At 47.5% G+C, this 22,463-nt stretch overlaps 1 protein-coding gene across 1 annotated transcript in view; it reads left to right on the top strand.

Moving 5' to 3' along the window:
- Positions 1 to 22,463, top strand: part of PPFIA3 (PPFI scaffold protein A3) — an 838,878-nt gene that overhangs the window by 644,476 nt on the left and 171,939 nt on the right. Inside the window, exons 23-25 of the mRNA XM_086930190.1 lie at positions 4,923 to 5,098; positions 14,349 to 14,446; positions 14,899 to 15,074. Of these exons, the coding sequence (XP_086786316.1) occupies positions 4,923 to 5,098; positions 14,349 to 14,446; positions 14,899 to 15,074 (450 nt within the window). The remainder of the gene's footprint in view (positions 1 to 4,922; positions 5,099 to 14,348; positions 14,447 to 14,898; positions 15,075 to 22,463) is intronic.

Raw genomic sequence — 22,463 nt, 5'->3', positions numbered from 1 at the left:
TTGCAACAAATTGGGTGGGGTGGAGTCGTGGACCCTGTGCCAGGATGCTTTCCCCCTCTGGACTTAGCTGAAGTCAGGAGATTTTCCTTCTCAAACAACAACTGAGTCTTCTGCGTAGATCACGAATGGCGTCTACATCTGGTGCATTGTCTCTTCTGGGACTGTGGAGGACCTTGGATAGATTTATTTGTCACCACTGAGAAAGCGCAATGTCAGTAGTTCTGCACGTTGGAGTTGGATTTTCCAAAGCGGTTCTCGCTGGCAGATGCATTTCATCTCAAGTGGAGTTTGGGGCTCCTGTTTTCCGCCAATTCCACTCCTGCCCGAGTTTTCAAGAAGATTAGGACTGACCAGGCCCAAGTCATCCTAGTGGCTCTAGATTGGGCACAGAGAGTATGGTATCGCAAACACCTGAGCATGAACATCTGTCCTCCGGTCAGGCTGCCCCTTCATAAAGATCTTCTGTCAGAACAACAGTGCATGGTCTTTCACCCGAACCTAAGTATCACCTTACTGCATGGAGATTGAGCTGCAACTACTGAGGGTTTTTGATCTTCCTCCTGAAGTTTGCGATGTCATCTTAGCAGCCAGGCATCCTTCCACTAAAACGGTCTATGCCTGCTTTTGGGATTAGTTTGTGGTTTGGTGTTCCTCATGCCATGTGGACCACCTTTCTGCACCTATTTTTGTTATGTTATGTTATGTTAATGTTTGATAGAGCGCGACAGCTGCCCCAACAAAGAGGCGTCCCGGCGCTAAGAAGATCATAGCAGCTCCAAGAGGAAGAGAGGGCAACAGCTAGGAGATCAAGGGAGGGGGGAACAGATGGGTTTTGACGGCTTTTCGGAAAGCAGTCAGATTTTCCAATGAGCGGATATACAGAGGAAGGGAGTTCCATAGTTTGGCTCCCAGCGCCCTAAAGGAGCGTCCACCAGTGCGAGCAAGCTTTGTCCGCGGTACAATCAGAAGGTGTTGACCTAGTGAGCGGAGGTTGCGTTGTGGCACATAAGGTGTTAAGAGAGGGCGGAGTAGTTCTGGGCGTCCAGTTTTAAGTACTTTAAAAATCATGATAAGTGTTTTGAACTGGATACCCGATTCGATGGGTAGCCAGTGTAGTTTTTCAATAGTAGCTCTGGCTGAACATCTGCGGGGGAGATCAACTAAGGCTCTTGCCGCGGTGATCTGCACACGTTGCAGTCGTGCTATCTCCGCTTTGTTGGCGCCCAGTAGTAGAACATTAGCGTAGTCCAAGCTGGAGAGAATTGTGGCTTGGACAAGCTGCTGGCGAACCTTGGGGTCGAAGAATCTAAGTATTGGATTGAGGTTCCTCAACAGGCCCACACAGGTAGCTGCCACTTTTTTTGTGTGGGTCTGCAAACTAAGTGTGGAGTCCATCCAGACGCCAAGGTTTTTAACCAGGGATTTAGGGGGTGGGATGGTGCCCAACGACGAAGGCCACCAGTGCTCGTTCCAGTAGCTGGTTGTATGTGCTTTATCCCACAAGGCCTTGCTCGCTGCACCTTCATGGTTATTTATGAGCCATTTCTGCTTTCTTGCGGCTGCCAGACCAACCTTCTATCTTTAAGTCACACATTGTGGCTCGGTTTTTAAAGGTTTGCATCATTTTTTCCCATCTACTGCCTTGTGATGCCCCAACTGGACTTTAATCTAGTCCTTATTTTCCTTTTGTTTTCTCCCTTTGATTCCCTGCATAGCTGCCCTCTGTGGCATTTGACTCTGAAAACAATGTTCCTGCTGGGCATTGCATCGGCCAGGAGGGTCAGTAAACTTCAGGCTCTATTGGTTTAGCCTCCAAACACCTACTTTTTCCCTGCCAATCTGGTTCTTCGGATGCGTGCCTCTTTTCTTCTGAAGGTGGTCACCCCGTTTCACATTGGCCATAGCATTGCTCTACCTGCCTTTTACGCTTTGCCTTATTCGTCAAAGGAGGAGGAGAGACTCCTTCGTTTGGACCCAAAAATGCCTCTATCATTCTGTATTGATCGCACCAAGATTCACCGGGTGAATGGCCAGCTTTTTATTATGTTCACTGAAGCGAAGCATGGCAAGGCTGTGCAGAAACAAATCATCTCCTGATGAATAGTACTCTACATAAAAATCTACTATTTGTTGGCAAAGAAGCAACCCCCTGGGGGCTTGCGGGCTCACTCCACCAGCCCCAAGGCTGTCACTTCTATGTTAGCACGCAGGGTACCTGTCCTGCACATCGGCCCAGCTGCCACATGAACGTCACTCCATATGTTCACAAAGTACTACTGCTTGGATGGTCCGGTCAGTTGCGATGGGCATTTCGCCTGTTCGTTCTTCCAGGACTTTTTGGTCTAAGCCAGGAAGGTATAGCTTGGGTATCTATTCTAAGGTGAGGAATCTGCAGTTAAGTCTCTATCAGAAGAGCAAATTACTTACCTTCAGAAACCCCTTTTCTGGTAGAGACTCTATCTAACTTCAGATTCCTCACTGATCGCCCCCTGTTCAATGAACTCGGTTCTTTTCCCAAAAAGATCTCTTTAGACCCTGAACACTGGTCACAACTCCTTCATTGGTTTTTACGTGACTGTGCATTTTTGGCACGTAACTAGTCACAAAAGAAACTGATGTCACTGCTGAGGTGGTGCCTACATAGGCACCGCAAAGTCACGCAGATGTGGAGCTAAATGACGCCAGTGCACAGAGTTACTGCTCAAGATTATCTGGTTCCCGTTTGACGCTTGGGGAATATTCTAAGGTTTTGCAATCTACAGCTAGATAGTCTCTGCCTGAAAAGGCATTCCCTTAGGTAAGTAACTTGTTCATTAGGCAGTTTGTGAAGATGATGAAGTGACACATTTATTAACATAAATTTAAAACCCGAAAAAGAATGCCTGTTTTAAGACAAAGCGCATGATTTAGAGTTCGGCAGACTGTCACATTTGTGACGGATATTTCATCCGCTGTTTTACATATGTTTATTATCCTATGGCACTTGTAATACAGCGGACAAGATTTGTTAGAGTATCCTGTTCGCCAAACACCAAATTAGGCCCTAAATTTGTGAATCAATGAACGGGGATGGTAAGTTACAAATGGAGAGCTGTAGGTGATGAAAGTTACATCCCACATTGTTTGACATGGAACTTTTTGCAAGTAAAACAGATGGAATGTAAATGTACTTAGTCCTATTGTAATCATGAGATCACTGCAACAATGTTATATGGTTGTGTAATCAATTTGATGCTTTCTTAGAAACTGCATAAGGTATTGTGAAGTCTGCAGATTGTAGAGTTTGTTGTATTTATTCCAGATTATAGGAGTCATGACGGATTTTGCAGCACTGTGGAAAAAAGACGAAAGTAGAGTAGGCCTAAGCAGCTAGAGCTTTTTGACCTTCTGTTGTTCCTAACTTTAATTCTTTTCCAAGTTACTGAGAAAAAGACTATTGTGTGCAAGTTAAGGTACTGCACGTTTCTCACCTCCCCTTAGAGAATCCTAATGGGAAGGTGAGTACAGGGGAGAGGTAACGGGACAACTCATAGGAATTCACCCAAAAATACAATCAGTTATAATTTTATTTAACATTGTGTTTCAACTCTGCTTCAAAGTTATTATCAAGTGACAATAACCTGGTACACTGTTTGAAACCTCTCTGTTAAACCAAGAAGGTTTTTTCCAAGATGAAGTATTTTGATGCTTGCGGTACCAACTTAGCATACAGTCTGCTAACAGACCTGCTATGGTGGGATCCATGTATGTGTAGGAACTTGTGAGTAGAGGATCTTAACTGATGATAGTGCAAGTGTAGAAGAATTTTGGCATTCATCTACCCGTGAACATGGAAGCTTACAGTGAGGCTGTCCGGTTTGTTACAATTTCTTTGTTTTGGTATCATTGCTTGCTAGAGTGATTTGACTATTTTAATGCCCAGGCAGAAGCTGTGTGAGAAGTGCAGCAAGTAAGGCCACCTTGCACCAATCTTTGCATATGAAATAGTACTGTAGCAAGACGTCAGTCCTCACAATTGGCTGACTTGCATCCAAATCACTGTTGTCAATGGTGAGAAGAGAATATTCATTTACTGTCATGGGGCTCATTCTATATTTTCAGTCAGAAATGCATTTTGGAGTTTTTGCAGTCTAAACGAGAGTCTAAATGTAATCTAGAATCTGTCTACTGGAAAACATAGTTAATTACCTGAAAACGACTAACATAGGGGAGGGAAAAGTACCCTAATGGCACCTAATTAGAGCAGATTTTCTTTATTTCATTTTCTAAGCCATAATTGTTATATGCATAAAACCACTGCAGCACCCTATATCTTGTGTACCTTCCCTCCTAAAGAACATGGTGCATGCTGTATAGTAAACACATGTCATTCATTCATGAGGTTCATTGTTTTTCATGCATCTTGGTGTTGCCAATTCAGGGAACAACCTCCCAGTGAAGAAACAGGACAGTAAAGATGATCGTCCCTAATGGAAGCACCATGACAGAGATAGTAGAAGGGTATTCTTCCTCTGCTGTTTGATCTTGAGTAGTGTAGAATTCGGATAGCGTTATTCAACTACTTGATCAGTATGTAGGTATTACATTACCAAGCAAGTACCTTGCCAAATCCCCCCTCTTCTTATCAAGGGTACTTTAAATTGACATGCAGCCCTCCAGCTATTACTATGCGTCATTGCACTGAGCCCAAGGATCAGTCAGATCTTGCTGAATATGACTACATCCGAGCTGAACTAAAAGCTCCTTCAGCTTCCCTTTAAAGTGGGCCTGTTTTCATCTGTCCTCTCAGGCTAGGTTGTGGGGTAGCCATTGTAAATGCATTGTAGCATACGTCTCCTTGTACACTGTTGTGGTCAGTGCCTGATAATGTGCTTTAGATAATCTTCCACTCTCACGCTTCTCCTTCTCCTTTTCCTTTCTAGATCCTTGCCTATGGTGACATGAACCATGAATGGGTGGGTAACGACTGGCTTCCCAGCCTGGGGCTTCCACAGTATCGCAGCTACTTTATGGAGTCACTGGTCGATGCTCGGATGCTAGATCACCTGAACAAGAAGGAACTCCGTGGACAACTGAAAATGGTGGATAGCTTTCACAGGTACTTTTATTGAACTATTTATAGACCAGGAGAGGCATTGGTCTTGCGTCTGAGCTCTGTCAAATTGGTAAAGAAGGACACATACAAGAAACATAAATGCATTCAGAGTTTATAACTGGTGTTAAACGAGAGACTAGTCTTGAGTTGAATGTGGTGGCAAAGGTTGAGGCAGAGGGACTCTTAGCAAGGAAGTATTGAGGGGGTTAAAGAGAGGAGCTTGACTTTAATTGTAGATGGGGCACAACGTCACAGAGGTATCTTGTTGGGAAACACAAAATTATATAAATGGGTGGCCGGTGTGCTATTTATTATGACGAGGTTTAGGAGTTCCTGGTCTCTTTTAGAAAGAAAGAAAGAAAGAAAGGCTTCTCGCTCAGCAGCCTCTGCATTCCGCTGAAGAAGGGGCTCCATGTTATCTATTTCATTTGTTTACCATGACAACAAAAATTTAATCTGATGAACCCTTCCAAGTACTGTATGACAAATTAAATGAGTAAAGACACTTTGGGGAAACAAGCACTCAAGTTCATGAACATGCACTTTCAGATTGCCATGACATTTGTGTTCAGTGTGTTGGTGGGGTGTGCATGGAACACGGGTATAAGGAAAGACTCAATCAAACAATCAATCAATGCATTTCTAGAGCGCGTTACATACGTGTGAGGGTCTCAAGGCGCGGAGGGGGGGAGGCGGCACTACTGATCAAAGAACCAGGTCTTGAAGTCTTCTGAAGGCCAGCAGGTCCTGAGTCTGTCGTAGGCTGGTAGGTAGAGCGTTCCAGGTCTTGGCAGCGAGGTAGGAGAAGGATCTGCCGCCGGCAGTGGTTTTCCGGATACGAGGGACTGTGGCGAGGGCGAGGTTGGCTGATCGAAGGCTCCGGGTGGGGATGTGGAAGCTGAGACGGTTGTTGAGGTATGTAGGTCCGGTGTTGTGCAGTGCTTTGTGTGCGTGAATGAGGAGTTTGAAGGTGATCCTCTAGTTGACGGGGAGCCAGTGCAGGCCTCTCAGGTGGGGTGTGATGTGGCTGCGTTGGGGGACATCGAGGATCAGACGTGCCGAGGCGTTCTGTATTCGTTGTAGTCGTCTCAGGAGCTTGGTTGTTGTTCCTGAGTAGAGGGCGGTCCCGTAGTCGAGTCTGCTGGTGACGAGGGCCTGGGTGTGTCGGGAGGGATCCACTTGAAGATCCTACGGAGCATTCGGAGGGTGTTGGAGCAGGATGCAGAGACGGCGTTGACTTGCCTGATCATGGAGAGGGTGGAGTCGAGGATGACCCCCAGGTTGCGTGCATGGTCTGTGGGTTCCGCCAAGAGTCGTCCCAGGCTGATGGGGTGGGTCCGAGAATGAGGGCTTCTGTCTTGTCTGAATTCAGCTTCAGTCTGCTGTCCTTCATCCAGTCGGCTACGGCCTTCATTCCTCTGTGGAGGTTGGCTTTGGCGGTGTGGTGGTCTTCGGTGAGGGATATTATCAGCTGGGTATCGTCGGCATAGGAGATGATGTTGAGGTTGTGTTGACGACTGACCTACATCTTATTAGCGGATATCAAATGTGTGTCTGAACAGGTGTTCTTGAAACCGAGTTAGCTGCGGAAGGAATTAATGGTATTTCAGAGTAGACTGTACTTGTCCCTGTAATGGCGAATTTGAGGCAGCAGGTGCTTTTAACCAGTTCTGTTTTTCCTTACAATTGTTTTGATCATGTTGGAATACTTAAGCTGTGGCAGCTGCCAATGTGTCCTGGTTCTATAATTGAGACTCAGGTCCTTGTTACTTGGGCTGACGTTCTAGATGCATTACCTGCAGCAATATCATTTGCTCAACAATAATCTTGAGTGAAGTGGAATTTGGGAAAAACAGTCCCCATTGTTACTGAATTATTTCTGTTTGCCCTGCAAAGGGTTACAAAAGAATACATGGCTCTTTGACCTGAAAATAAGTTCAGCACCACTTTATGCCTTAGGACACTTGAATATTGGGCTTAGAGGCACGAACAGTAGTTGAGGGAGCTGGAACTTGATTGACAATGTAAAGAGTAGGCAGGGGCTTGCAATCCCAAAGTGCTCGATTAGGGGGTAGTATGGTCGAGCAGCCTTAGGCTTAACACAAAAGAGTGCAAGACATTTGTAAATACACACAATGATTCATAAATGACACGCACGACTCAAGAAGGAAATCCACACCAATTTATCGAATATACCAAGTACCGCTAGATCTGTTTAGGCATCGGAAACAAATCGTTCAGGTAAGTACTTTTTAAAAATATAAATTCTTTCCACTTTAAAAAGTGGACACTGCAATTTCTGCAATGTTATCCTGTGGAAGGACGAAGTTGTTCTGCAAACAGGTACAGTACATCGACTTACAGGAACAATCTCCAGGACTTGAGTGGTGGGCAAGGTAGAAGGCTGCACAAGCAGTACAACACCAGCGGCACAAGATCAGCCAGAGTGCTGGGTGCAAGTCAGCGTCGGGAGGCCTATGCGTTTCAATGGGGATCGGTCACTGTAAAAAGAGCCTGCAGGTTCTGTCTAGGAAGCCAGCCGGAATGAACTAGCAAGTGGACTCAAGCCTGCGAAGCTCAGAGATGGGGGGGAACGCAGTGAGCGGACTGCTCCTGGAGAAGCGCTTGGACATTAGCTTGGCTGCTCTGTGTAGGCATGATCCCTATATTCTGGGAGTTCTGGACGTAGCCAGCTAAGTAGCACTCTACACTTTCAGCCACACTGCGAGCGAATAAACTGCAGCTCGGGTTTTGGGAGGTGCTACAAGGACTGTCCTGCATTGGCGTTATATTACTGTGCCAGTTGGATTCTCGATGGTTGTTGGTATAGGGTCTTTAGACATACATAAGAGACGCTTCTGTGACCGAATATATTGGCTGAAGCATTGCCCTGAATAAAGCTTTGAAATACAGCGAAATTTCCAAATACGGCGTGGAATGCCAGGACTTCTCGCAAAGTGATAACTTTGTTGAGCTGAGCTGTTGCCTGGTCATCCGCACTGAAGTTCTTGTCTATACATTAAAGCACAAGAACGGACTGTGCCTTTCCAATCTCTTCTTTGCGAATTCTACATTTATGCCTAAAAAAGTCTAAGCAAAGACTAAACATGTGCCGGCTAATCGTGTGCTGCGAATTTTAAATTTAACACGACCTGAATAAAGAATACTAAACAGCATGAATAATGACCCTTCTGGATCTGTTTTTTTAATAATACTGTTTTTTGATGAACATTGTGGTATTTTTCTCATTCTCAGTGGAGTGGTATATTGTCTAAGGGTCTAACAGAGTAGACCGGTACTATATTTGATCAATATTTGGTCTAATGGTGTGCTGAAAGAGCCACAGTTTTCTAGTTTAATGGTGGGGAACACCGTTGGTCCTCTTCTCCAAGGCCCTGGAACTATGGGTTCAGAGGTGTCCTTGAGCGTCAGGTTTTTCTTTACCGGAGCAGTCGCGGTCGAGGGGGTTGGCTTGCAGAGTCTGCACGCAACTTCGGGGAGTCCAGGAGGCGTGAAACCACTATGGGCTCGAGCTCTGGAGTGATGGGGAACCTGGTTGGCACCGTTGGCGCACTTCAACTCAGGCCGAAGCGGACGGGTGCAGTGGTGGCTTCAGGTGTTGGGTTTTGGCAGTTCCAGACGCCACAGAGTCTTCTCTTGTGGTTTTTCTACAGTACAGGTCCGATGTTCATGGAAAGTCTTGAGTCTTTTTTAAGGCAGGCAGTCCTCCCAAGTTTCTTGAGTCAACAGCTGCAGGATGAGTCAACTTTGGTGCCGTTTTTCTACACAGGACGCAGACAGGTTGGTAGGGTTGGTACCAGTTCAGCTGCTTCTTCTCTCCTCTCTGATTTTGTGGCTCTGCAGGGTCCTCACTCTTCTTAGGTTGCCATGAACTGCATCTCTGGTGCCAGGTGTGGGTTTACCAATAATAGATGTTGGATACCAAACATCCCTTTTTTCAGTGAAGCCATCATGCAGCTGGGGAACTTGTTTTCACCAGTGTCCAGCTCATGTTTTAAAATGGCTTCCTTGGTCCTTTGTACTGGCAGTTGTAGGACTTGCCAGCACAGAGGCATATCTGCTCATTCAGGTATGCCCTCAGATGTCATATTTAGCACCCTGCCTTAGGGCTATTGGGCCTGCTGTAGAGGTGACTTGCAAATATAACATGTAGTGGTAGGAGATATGGCACACATGGATGTGTACATCACAATAGGGAATGAAGTAACACTCCTTGTTCCGGACGCACAGCTTAAGTCGATTCAGTCTATTCCACAAAGCTTTCCACGTTCAATAAAGTTTTATTCTTTATATTCCATAATTTCATACTCACTTCATTTAGTCACATGTGGGACGCAATATATTTTTTCTTTTAATACAGCAAATATTCTTTGTATTCCACAATACAGTATAGATCTAATGTTGGTGTTGTTTAATTTGTAGTGACCCCTGACGAAGGACTATAATAAGTCCGAAATGCATTGGGAATGACACATACTACAGAGGATGATAAATATATTTGTTCTTGCTTCAGAAAAAGGCTTGGATGGGCATATTTGCTGTATTAAAAGTAAAAATATATTGCGTCCCACATGTGACTAAATGAATTGAGTATGAAATTATGGAATATAAAGAATAAAACTTTATTGAACGTGGGCAACTTTGTGGAATAGTTTGATTCGACTTAAGCTGTGCGTCCGGAACAAGTGTTACTTCATTCCCTATTGTGATGTATTTATCTACATGTGGCTGTTGGGCAGACCACTGCAGGGGCTGCACACAAACAAGTTTAAATGGATAACTTTGCAGTGAATTTTGTCAAAAGAAGGTGTGCACTTGGACTTCCCGATTTCGTAATGTACACATGGATGTGTGACATGTTATGTTTTCACTTTTGTCTGCAATGGCAGTCCTACATGTGCTTGGTGAGGTGTCCCTTAGGTTTGCACAAATCATGCTGCAGCCCTTGGGGGCCCTCTTTAATAACTCGGGCCCTAGGTACCAGGTTACCATTTACTAAGGACTTACAGAGGGTGCTAAAAGTTTTGTCAATTTGGGGAACAATTGTACAGTTTTGGGAAAGAACACTGATACTGGTGACCTGTTTACAAGGAATCCGGTGCACTTTTCAGTCGAAATCACATCATTTATTTTTTATTTATTTATCTCACTTATAAAGCGCTCTGTCACCTAACAGGCATCCTGGCGCTGACAATTAGGAAGTGCACAGTTTGAAGTAGTGCCACACGGGAACTGACAACATATTTAGGCTTTAGGGAAAAGCCACGTTTTTAGTCTCTTCCTGAAGGGAAGAAGATCTCTCAGTTGTCTCAGTTCTAGTGGGAGCTCAATCCATAATCAGGCGGCCGATACACCGAAGGCACTACCACCTGATTTCACTTTATTGAATCTTGGTATTTTGACCAATTTGGCCGAGGAGGAGCGAAGACGTCTCTCGGTACGTACCAGACAAACGTCCTCTGCATGGATATTGGGCCAGACCCATGCAGGGCCTTAAAAACGAAACAAAGAGATTTAAATTGAATTCTTTGTATTATCGGGAGCCAATACAGCTCCGCCAAAGCCGATGTGGAGGAAGAGCTTCTGGACCACCCCAAGGCTAACCTGGCTGCTGTTGACTGAATCCTCTGGAGTCTATCTATAAGATATTTCGGGGAATCCAGCAGCAGTGCATTGCAGTTATCTAAGCTTCTTAATATGGTACTTTGTACTACTAGCGCTCGCGTGTGAGTAAACAGCAGGGGAAAAATCTTTCGCAGATTTCTAATAATAGCGAAACAGTTTCCACAGTTTTATTAACCTGTGACTCCAGTGTTAGTTTGTTGTTAAACATAAATCCTAAGTTTCGTACTTTCTCATCAGGCCTCAGTACAATAGAACTAACTAGGGGCCAAAAATGATCAGGTAAAGTGGAAGGAACCTTCCCCACTGAGCAGTACAGGACCTCGGTTTTACCAGCGTTAAATTGCAGTGAGTTCTCCCTCAACCACTGAACTGTAGCATGCAGGCAGCCATGAAACACTTCCAGAGATGTCGACTGTTCTCCCTCTAAGGAGAGAATCAGTTGCGTGTCATCAGCATAGTTTAAGATGTTAATGTTATGCGCCCTTATGACCGCAATCAGGAGTTTCATGTAAATATTAAATAAAATCGGGCTGATTGCAGAGCCCTGAGGTACACCGTGCGTGATGTTAGTAAAATCAGACTGGTAAGGAGGGAGGGCTAACGCTTGTCTATTCTCTGAAAGGAGGTATTGAAACCAGCTCAAGGCCAGGCCAGTCACTCCTACCTCCATAAGCCTCCCCAGCAGGATAGCATGGTTGACCGTGTCGAACGCGGAAGACAGGTCAAGCAGAATAAGAACTGCTGCTTGACCTCTGTCTGCCCGCATCCGGAGTTCATCCATCACGGTCACCAAAGCAGTCTCTGTGCCATGAGCAGGCTGAAAACCAAATTGTACGTCATCTAGGATCTTATTGGCTTCCAGATGTTTTGAAAGAAAACCGCTAACCACGCTTTCAACAATTTTTGCTGGGAAAGGCAAAAGGAAGATCGGTCTATAATTTTTAGGGCAGGCTGGGTCCAATGTGGACTTCTTTAAGAGAGGTGTCACTAATGCCTATTTCCAACAGTTTGGAACCACTCCACTGAGAAGACTGATTGTAAATCAGCCGGAGTATAAGGAACAACTCTGCTCCAAACTCCTTCCAAATTTTCTGTGGCAGAGGGTCCAAAGGTGATCCAGAAGAGATACCTAAAGTCACTTTCCCAAAATTCTCTCCTGACAATATAAAACTCAGTTAGGGTATTGATAGGCTAGATCTCTATCCCTCTGGTTATATCACCTGTGCCATTCGTACTGCTGCCACTGGAACCCTTGATCTCTAGGACTTCTGACTCAATTTGCCGAAGATCCCCACCGAGGTCATCATTGATAGTTTTAATTTTGTCACTGAAAAACCTCGCAAGACTGTCACAAAGATCTTGTGTGGGAGGTGTCTGGTTCTTAGCACAGTCAGGACTAATTAGATTATTCAGTATGTTAAAAATGCTTCTGGATTTATTGGGAGCATTCAAAATAACATTTAAAAAATACTATGCTTTGATATTTCTTTCTTTCTTACAGCCTGCAATGGCAGTCTTCCAGATGTTTGTCCTTGTCATCATACACCCTTCATCACTTTCTCTCTGCCTGCTTACAGTCAAGTTTACATTTTTTTAGTTTATCGTTAAACCAAGGGGCCTAGGCTTAACCCACTCTCTTATGATTTTTTAATGGGGCAGTTGAATCCAGAGTGGAATTGATCTGTGAGCAGAAGGTTACATAATGCTCCTCCACCTGCTTGTCTAACGAAAAACAGTCCTTCAGATGAAACACAGGGGATAAACTCCTCTTTCTCAAGAGGGCCTTCCGGTCCCTACTAACATAGTTGCTCATGATACTGGTTGCTTGATTTTTTTGGGTGGAATTATACACTTGAAATTTAATCAGATAATGATCGGACCAGTCCATCGGAAAAATGTCCAAAATATTAAGGACATGGTCCTCCGTAAAGATTAAATCAAGTGTGTGTCCTCCCTTGTGTGTGGCTTTAGCAATCCGCTGGTATATGTTAAGGCCTTCACATGACTGGAGGACATTGTTGTAGCCAGAGTCGAGAGTTCATTGAGCCACAGATTAAAATCCCCAAGATCACTGATCTGGTGTGTGTGGCAGCCATGTTAGTATTAGTCTCAATCAGAGACTGCTGCTGCTGCACACTGATAGCCCCTGGGGGTCTATAGCAGACAATCCATGTCAAAAGGTGGCTATTAGCATCTTTAACCACATCAGCGCGGCACAGATTCCTGCGCTGTGCTGAACGTTCTAATGAGCCAACGGGCTCATGACGGTTCCGTCATGAGCACAGGCCAACCGACGCTCATGACGGAACCGTTCCGTCATGAGCATCGAAGGGGTTAATAGCAAATCCTAGCAGTTGAAATCCTTCAACTACATCAATATCTATTGTGACAATGTTCCAGGAGTCTTTAAAAGTCACACCAACTCCTCCTCCCCTCCCACTAAGTCTAGGTTTATGACAGATTTGGTACCCAGGCGGGCATGCCAAGCCTTGTTCTACCTCATATTCTTAAGTGGGTCCAAGTTGATGTCATAAATAGCACATCCAGTTCATGGAGTTCCAGCATCAGCTGAATTTCCACGCTGTGTTTGGGGAGTGATCTTACATTTAGCATCCCACATGTAAGGTGATCTTTTTTTTACAAAGGCTGATATAGGGAACGCGGTCTCCTCAAATATAAATTCTCCCCTGCCCTTCCCAGACTCACCAATGTTATGAAGTTCCACACTGGTGTATCTTAAAGATCGACAAGTTATATCGTTTCCCAGCAGCATTCCATATGGGGCAGTGTGGTTGGCGCTGTGCACATCTGGTGCGCGGACTGGCACAGATGGGGTTGCCTATGGTACGCCACCGGCGCCCGCTGCGCGCAATCGTGCAGCGGACGCGCTAGCTTGTCCCTTTATAGTGATGGGGCACAAAAAAGCTGTACTCCTAACCTCCCAAAGATGGCGGGTCCCCTCTAACAGATGGACACCGCGAGGTCAGAGTCTAGCAGACATTGCCTGCAGGTAGGTCTGACACGTCCAAATACCACAAGCAGCAGTCAAATTAATTCTATAAAATTTTCAAAGTTTAAAAAAAGTTCCCTTTAGTTTAAAAATCTAATAATTCTAAGTGCTCGGGATATTGCCTCCGTAATGTGCAAAATCGCATAAAGATAATTAGCAGCTCCCCAGGTGGCACACACAAATACAAAACCTCCAAAATGTCTTTAACATCATGTACCAGGCAAAAAGTAGGGGGGACCATGTCAAAAAGGGGCACTTTTTTACAAGTAGCACCATAATATATTCTTAATTTTACCCGATTTAGAGTTGAAGTGCAATCGCTCTTCCCATCCCTCTACTGCACAGTACATGGTTCAGCACCAGAATCTGAGCCAATGTCTTAAAGCAGGAAAACAATTCTCTAAGAAGCCCAGTACCTGCTGTCTGCGGTAATGTACAGTAGGTTTCACCTACTCACTAGAGTACTTTGAGAGAGAGCATATGTGCTTTTCTGAGTCACTTTGCTAGTTGGTTTGTGAGAGGTTCTGACCAGTTTATAGAGCATATGTTGAGGTGGATTTGGTGGGAGAAGACTGACATTTTTGCTGTCTGTTTCAGAGTTAGTCTGCACTATGGCATTATGTGCCTCAAGAAACTGAACTATGACCGGAAGGAGCTCGAGAGACGACGAGAAGATAGTCAGAATCAGCTGACAGGTACAGTTATGCAAACACAGCAATTGTAAGGTGGGGTGTGCTGACAGTTGTGTGAGGCTCAGTAATGAACTTACAAGTGGCAGTACAGGGCAGAGCTGAGGTGCACTGGTCACCTTTAAATGGCATAGCTCTGGAAAGTGGAACTTGCTGTATTGAAGAGTTATGACAGAGTTTTGTACGGGTAAGCAATAAAATAGCAGTTGATGACATGCCACATCTTTGTCAAGCGTGAGAAAGAGAGCTTTGTTGAGCAGGAATGAGGTGAATTTAAGCGCAATAATTGATTGGCTAGGAGTTGGGGAGAGTATGGATTGCTATGTGTTGGCTGAACTATCTGTAGGTCAACAGTCTGGCTGGCCAGACTGCTTGGTCTGGGTGCAAGTTACAGCTGTAGCATTAATGGCTGTAAGATGGTTGGGATGACCTTGTTGTCTCACTTCTTTTCATCGCAGATGTGATGGTTTGGTCTAACGAGCGTGTCATGTGCTGGGTGCAGTCTCTAGGCCTGAAGGAATACGCCAACAGTCTGCAGGAGAGTGGAGTCCATGGAGCCCTCATAGCACTTGATGACACCTTTGACTGTAATGACCTGGCACTCCTGTTGCAGATACCAACACAAAACACACAGGTAAGTTGGAGGCGGATTGCAGGAAGAACTGCTGTTCACAAGGCATGTGACTCACCTACCGATTACGGAACCAATAAGGAAGCTCCAGTTTAGTGGACCCAACCCAGGACTATGTGTCCAGTGCACAGTGGATAGGACAAAGCACTCTTTGTAGAGTCCATTTGGCACAGACGAGGGCTGTACTGTTGGGGAAATTACCCACCACTCTTCTGCTAGTGCAGTGTATTGGAGCGCATAGGCTGCGTGTTTCACAACTAACCTTTGCGCTTTGGTACAGTACACTGGATCACGATGAAGAGCCCCAATGCCTATGATAAGACCCAGATTTTTCTTTTCAGTGCGTTTTAGACGAACACAAGGCATCCTTTTTCTGGAACAGCACCAAAAAGGCATCAACAGGACAGAGAGGCACTAGCAAGGTACTTGTCGCCTCTGTTCTATTATAATTCACCCAAATGCAGAAACAGCCTCTACTGTCTGGGAGAGGAGCCTGCAGTCCTTTTATTGTCCGTGTTCACTACACCGAGGCATTGATAAGAACTCCGATACATGGGTTATACCCAGTGCATCCTGCAGTACATTAAACTGTCATGCACAGCAGTTTGGAGGCCCTACTGTTTGGGACCAGTACTCGTCTTCTAGAACAGCGTACAGAGGCACAGAGGAACACTGTTTAAAAACTTGGCATCTTTTCTCCCTCTCACCTTTTGACTTCTCTTTCAAACTATTACACCACCCCACCCCATTTCCCCTGACCCTACCCCACTCCCCCCACCCCCCTCTTTCTATCTACTGAAGTTCTCCTGTGGGCAAGATTCACATTAAAGGAAATGTACTTACAATAGATATATGAATAATACTGTTTGAAAACTAACAGAATTCAAGTTTAGGTATAGAGGTATCTTGCATCCTGGGGTTGGATAAAGCCTTTAAGGGGCTTAAATTGATGAAGGGAAATGGGTCGCAACAACAGAAAATCCATAGATGAGGCATTTAGAGAGAGGTGTAATATAAACTAGGCTTCACCAATTATTTTTCAGTATTGGTCATAAAGTGTACATGGTAGTGTATAAAACAACGACGCATGTGCCACTGGCCTGGTATGAGTATGATAAAGAAAAAGTACCAAACTGAAGCAGCAACAAGGAAGTGGTCAACTAAGGTTAAGTCTCATCAAACTAGTTCCATGGAACATACAATAAAGGTATAAAGTCAAGGTTAATTTACAGAGTAACAGGTTATAGCAGAAGAATTTCAGGGTAGCAAGTATGAAATCACAAGATTGACCTTCAAACTGGAGAAGTGAAACTCTCTGAATGTTAGGTAGGCTGACTTTTGGAGAACTAATTCAATAGGTTGGCATGAGACAAACTTTGCATGCAAAGACGTTCATAAGATATATCTTATGGGTAGTTGACTGATGAAGGATCTAGTAAATCCAGTGGGGCAATTCTTTGTCTAAAATGTGATACACTCTGCTCAGTCTGGCTTTTGATCTGTAAGTGAGACAGTCATTCAGTGATCACAATCCATCACTGAATTGTCAGAAGATTTTCTCTGAATACAGTTGAGAAACTATTTGCCTGTGTGGAATCCCACAACATATGTTAAATAAATACACTTTTCAATTCTGGAAATCATTTTGTAAAGAAAACATGCCTGTAGAAGGCAATACATAAGTTCTGTCTTTTATTAGGCCAATTGAAATCAGTTCAGCCATGTATTTAAATTATATTTGACCGAACACATCACCCTAGAAGCTGTCTGTAAAATATAGTATTAAATTACTAAAATATGCTACTATGTTAAACCTTTCCAATGTAAATTCGGACACTGCTGCTTAAATGGTTCCATGAGCTTCACTTTACTATCAACTTTAAATTATAAGACCTTTTGCTCACCTGCATTTAGATCACTGCCACTTCATTGACCTGAACCTCTCTTATGATGGTCCTGGAAGAATGATAGTATGTATGTTCTTGGCCTATCTTCTGCATTCTCACACCATAGAGCAATGGGGCATTTGTCAGGAAATGTATATGTAGAAAATTTAAGGGCATGGTACAGGTTTATCTTATCACAAAGTTGGGTTGTCTAGGGAAATGAAGAGGGCAGTCTACTCCTAAGTTACATTTAAGAGGGCCAGAGTAGATGCAACCTTCGGCTCAGTATTTCTGGGGGGTTGTCTTTGAATCATAAAAAGTCCTGTAAGAAAAAAAGAGATGAATTCACTACTCCAGGTCCATATTATGATAGTCCACATTGGCACATTCAGTGTTGATGGCATTGCTTGTGACCTGTTTGATGTTGCGAAATTCTTCATCACAAGATGTTCCTCAATGTTGAGGTTCTTCCATACGTGCTTTTTACAGATTATTAAAATATTGGTTTACCTCTTGCATTACCAGAGACCAAGTACCTTTAAGGCGGCTTGTTGATGGACTGTACACCTTTCTCATGATTCCTCTCATTCTTGGAGTTTGTCAGAAGCTTTGGGAGAGTCATGGGTGCACAGTGATCCAGGGCACCAGCCTGACCTTGCCAGATTTTTTTTTCACAACCAATTTTATTGAGCAAATGAGCATCACGAATGTGGCATCTCCATACACCAAAAACACCACCACAATATCAATATAGTAATTACATAGGCAGCAAGTGATAGAGCAGACTCAGAATAGGCTCAGTATAGAAATTCCCCCGCACCCTACCCTAACCCGCAACACTACCCCCCTCCCGCTCCAAACACCCCCCCCAACCCCCCCTACCACACGTGTATAGAAAGCAACATAGAGAACAAAAAAGAAGAAAATAAAAACAGGCGGGTGTAATGCCACCAGGGCTTTGCGTCTTCAGGCCAAGATTGTCTCTGCGATTAAATGTCTTCCTCCAGCTCCGCCGGGGGGTCCAAGGACAGACCACGGTAGTCGGCCCAACGCTTCCAGATTTTGTAGTGTTTGCGCGGGCATCCCCTCGCTTCAAAGATCGGCCTCTCCAGACCCATAAAATAATCCAGCCCAGCCTTCCATGCAGACAGGGGGGGAGCCCTCACTGACTTCCACGCCCGAGCCAGGTCCCGCTTAGCCACCACCAACCCCAAGAGCAACAAATGGCGCTTATAAACATTGCCTCCAATCCCTTCCATAATATGTAAAAGGCCCAGCCGGTGAGTACGGGGAAGGTCCCAGCCCAGAACCTCTGCCAGGCAACTCCACACACCCCTCCAGAACCCAGTCAGTCGGCCACACGACCACACCGTGTGTACCAGGGAGCCGGGCACCGCCCCACAGCGCAGACATTCCGAGGATGCAATCAACCCAGCCTTCCACAATCGTTCACGCGTGTAATAAGCACGATGCAAATATTTGAATTGGATTAGCCGGAGCCGGACTGCAATGGCGGTTCCACGTGGGGATTCCAGCGCCTCCCTCCAATCGTCCTCATCCAGGGGGCCCACGTCTACCTCCCATGCCTCCCGAAGGGAGTGTAGGGTGGAGGAGCAGTGAATAACAAGCGTCTGGTAGATCCTAGAGACTTTCTTGTCCCCCAGGTCCCCCATAAACACTTTGGCCTCGACTGGGCTAAATTCCGGCAGGGAGTCGAGACCCGCGACGCTCGGGGCGAGGGCATGCCGCAATTGGAGGTAGCGGAAGAACTGGGACTGAGGCATTTGGAACTCTGTACGAAGCTCCTCGAAGGATTTGAGGGTGGTGCCGGATACGACCTGGCCCAGTTGTGCAATCCCGATGGCCTCCCAACCCTCAAACCCGGTCAGGGCCGCCAGCTCCGGGAGCAGACCATTATGCCAAAGCGGCGTCTCAGCTGTCAGTTTGCCCCACCATCCCATGCGACGCAGTGACTGCCTCCACACCGCAAAGACCACTCCGGTGACCGATGGCAACCCACGGCGTAGGCGAGCGGAATAAAGAATGGTGTGGAGCGTGCGGTCACCCATGAGCAACCGTTCCAGGGCATAAGCCGGATCCCTCCTATCACCATACCACCATTCATTAAGGACAAGCAGTTGGGAAGCTTGGTAGTAGGAAAGGAGGTCCGGGGTGGCCAAGCCACCACAATATGTGGACAGAAAGCACGTCCTCAAAGCCACCCTGGCCGCACCGCCACTCCACAGGAAGCGGCCCAACACCGAATTGACCTGCCGGAACCACTCCAGGCCAATGGGGTGCGGGAAATTCTGGAGTTGGTACAGGAGCCGCGGAAGCGCCACCATCTTGAAGATGGCCGATCTACCAAAAATAGTGAGTGGCATTCTGGACCATGTCTTAACATCGGCCTGGACCCGTTCCCACACCGGCAAGACTCCACGCGCCCAGGCCACGGCCCTCGACTCTGAAAGGAAGACGCCCAGATATTTGAGGCCATCCGATGCCACTCGCAACTCCGCAGCCCAGGGGTCGGCAACCACCCCACCACCCAGCACCCACAGGGTTGATTTATTCAGGTTGAGATGAAGACCCGAGACCCCGCCAAACTCCCGCATGATCTCCAGGACCCGGGGACCCGATTGCCGCAGATCCGTGAGGAAGAGGAGGACGTCATCCGCGTACAGTGCAATTCTATCTACAAGATCCTCACTCCAGACGAAACCGCGCAACCGGGCATCTGCTCGTATCCGCGACGCCAGGGGCTCCATGGCGAGGGCGAACAGGTATGGGGACAGCGGGCAACCCTGCCGAGTACCGCGACCTATACGGAAGCGCCCAGAGGTAGCACCGGCCACTCGGACCGAGGCCGTCACGTTAGTGTAAAGGAGACGAATGTACGACAAGAAGACCGGCCCCAGGTTGAGGCGGGCCAACAGTGCGAACAGATATGCCCAGCTCACCGAATCAAAGGCTCGGTCCATGTCCGCCAGGAGGAGTGCCGCTTGTTCACTTCTAGCGCCCATGGCATCCACCGCTGCCTGCGCTCGTCGAATATTGTGCCGGGTGGCCCTGCGAGGCATGAAACCAGCCTGGTCGGGGTGGACCAGGCCAGCAATGTGAGGTAAGAGACGGTTTGCCAACGCCTTAGCCAGGACCTTTGCCTCTATGTTAAGAAGGGAAATCGGCCTGTAAGAGTCATGCCTGTCCGGCGCCCTGCCCGGCTTCAGAAATACCACTATTTCAGCATGACGCCAATCTGGTGGCAGCTCCCCCTGGGCCCGTGCCGCCTCCAGGGCGCGGCGGTAGTGGGCCCCCAACTGGACGTGAAACTTTTTGTAGAACTCGCTTGGGTAGCCACTCGGGCCTGGCGCCTTACCGGTATTTAGTTGACCTAGGGCTTCTCCGAGCTCCTCAGCCGTAAGTGGGGCGTCCAATGCGGTCCTGGTCTCATCAGGGACGGCCTGTGGCAGCAGGTCGTCAAGATATGCTGATATCCCGCCCGCCTCCAAGTGATCCCGGGGAGCGTACAGTGCCTCGTAATAACGGGCAAAGCTAGTCGCCAGCACATCCGGGTCGGTTACAACCGAGCCGTCATCTGCCGTCAGACCCGGCAACACCAGGGGCTGGAAGGTCGCCTGGCACAGCCTATGCAACATAGTACAGGACTTGTCGCCCCATTGATAGACCCTGCTACGCGTGGCGAGCCACGCCTGTCGGGCTTCCTCGTAAAGGACGGAGGCGTACAACTGTTGGGCCTGCAAGAGCTGCCTCACTATGCCTTCATCACCCCCGAGCCGGCCCCGCTGCTCCAGCCCCTCCACACGGGCCGCGGCGGTCGCAATGGCCTCTCGATGTTTCCGCCGAGCAGCCACGCACCAAGCAATGTCAATGCCCCGTATCGTGGGTTTCAGCGCCTCCCACACCACCATTGCATCCACATCCCCAACTAAATTCTCGCGCCAGAAATGATCAATCGCCTCACGCAGGTGATGCACATACTCAGGCCGCTGCAGCTGCCAAGATGACATCCGCCACCGAAACGGCTGTCTCGCGGCGGGGAGGGTCACGGTGGCCAGAACAGGGGAATGATCCGATAGGCCTCTGGGGAGGATCACCGCATCTCTGACTCGGCTCAGACAGGCACCCGGCACAAACAAATAGTCTAGTCTCGAAAAGGACCCATGCACCGCCGACACATACGTGAATTCACGCACAGCAGGATGAAAGTGTCGCCACACATCGACCCAGCCCAGGCCACTCGCAGTCGCACATAATTTGGTGGGAGCAGCAGCAGGGGGGGGATCCAACACAACAGGCACCCGCCTCAGACGATCCAGGCCCACATCCATAACCTCGTTCCAATCGCCTCCCACTATGGTCAGGGCCTCCGGAATCTCATCCCAAAGCGCGAACAGCCGCTCAGACAAGGCCCACTGTAAAGGGGGGGGGGCGTACACGCTACCAAAAACCACCTGTTCGGTGCCCAACTGACCTCTAATGAAAATGTACCGGCCCTGGGGATCAATCCATTGCTTTTCATGCACATAGGCCACCCTGCGGTGAACCAAGATGGCCACCCCCCGCGAGCCCCTCGTGAAGCCCGCATGGTACACCTGCTGAAATCCGAACCTCTGGAGGCTAAGGGCCTTGGAGCCCAGCATATGGGTCTCCTGAAGCAGCAGCACATCCACCATCTCTCTTTTCCCCCAACGCAGCACCGCCCCACGCTTGATTTTGTCCAGGATACCCCTCACATTCCACGTCACAACACGCAGGGTCTGTTGAGGAGGCATATTCGCAGTATCAGCCATGATCAAGACAGTGTCCATTATCCAGCCCTCCGTCCCACCCTGGCGCACCCCCTGAAGTAACAAAATCAAGATCTATAGACACGTGTGGTCCCACCCTCCCAACCCAAACACTCAGTACCCCAACACCTCCCAGGCCCCCCCTAACCCAAACCTCCCCAAACTCCAACAACCAGGCAACCCCCCCCAGCACCCCACACCCCCCACCCCAATACCTCAGAAAACAGTGAAGTATCTGTCGCGGCATGGAGAGACCCGGGTCCAGAACAGAGAACCCAGGGCCCACCATACCAATGGATCCCAACACCCCCATCAGCACACACTCACCCACCCCCCACCAACACCCACTACTCGTGAGGGTCTAAGGCCCATAGAAGCCGCCACCCAAGCCCCGCAGTGGCTCATCCCAGAGCCTCAGAGTGTCTCAGGAGCATATAAACGTGCACAAATAATGTCACATGGAACAGTCTCACCAGCCGATCCGGTCCGGCATAGGGCAACACCAACGTCCAGACCCCGCCGGGATTCAGCTGCCAGCATCCGAGTGTTCAGAGTCAGGAGCGCCGTTAGTCTGCGTCGCACTAGCGGAGGCTGAGCGTTTCTTGGATCTGGACCTCCGATGTCGTCCCCTCCGGCTAGTACGGTCCGTCCGCTCCGGCGATGATCTCTGGGACCCGCCAGGGTCCAGCCCCGGCTGG

This window comes from Lissotriton vulgaris, chromosome 7 (assembly GCF_964263255.1).
Source record: "Lissotriton vulgaris chromosome 7, aLisVul1.2, whole genome shotgun sequence".
Classification (NCBI taxonomy): domain Eukaryota; kingdom Metazoa; phylum Chordata; class Amphibia; order Caudata; family Salamandridae; genus Lissotriton; species Lissotriton vulgaris.
Note: the sequence above shows the minus strand (reverse complement) of the source record. Positions and strands in the feature narration are given on the sequence as shown.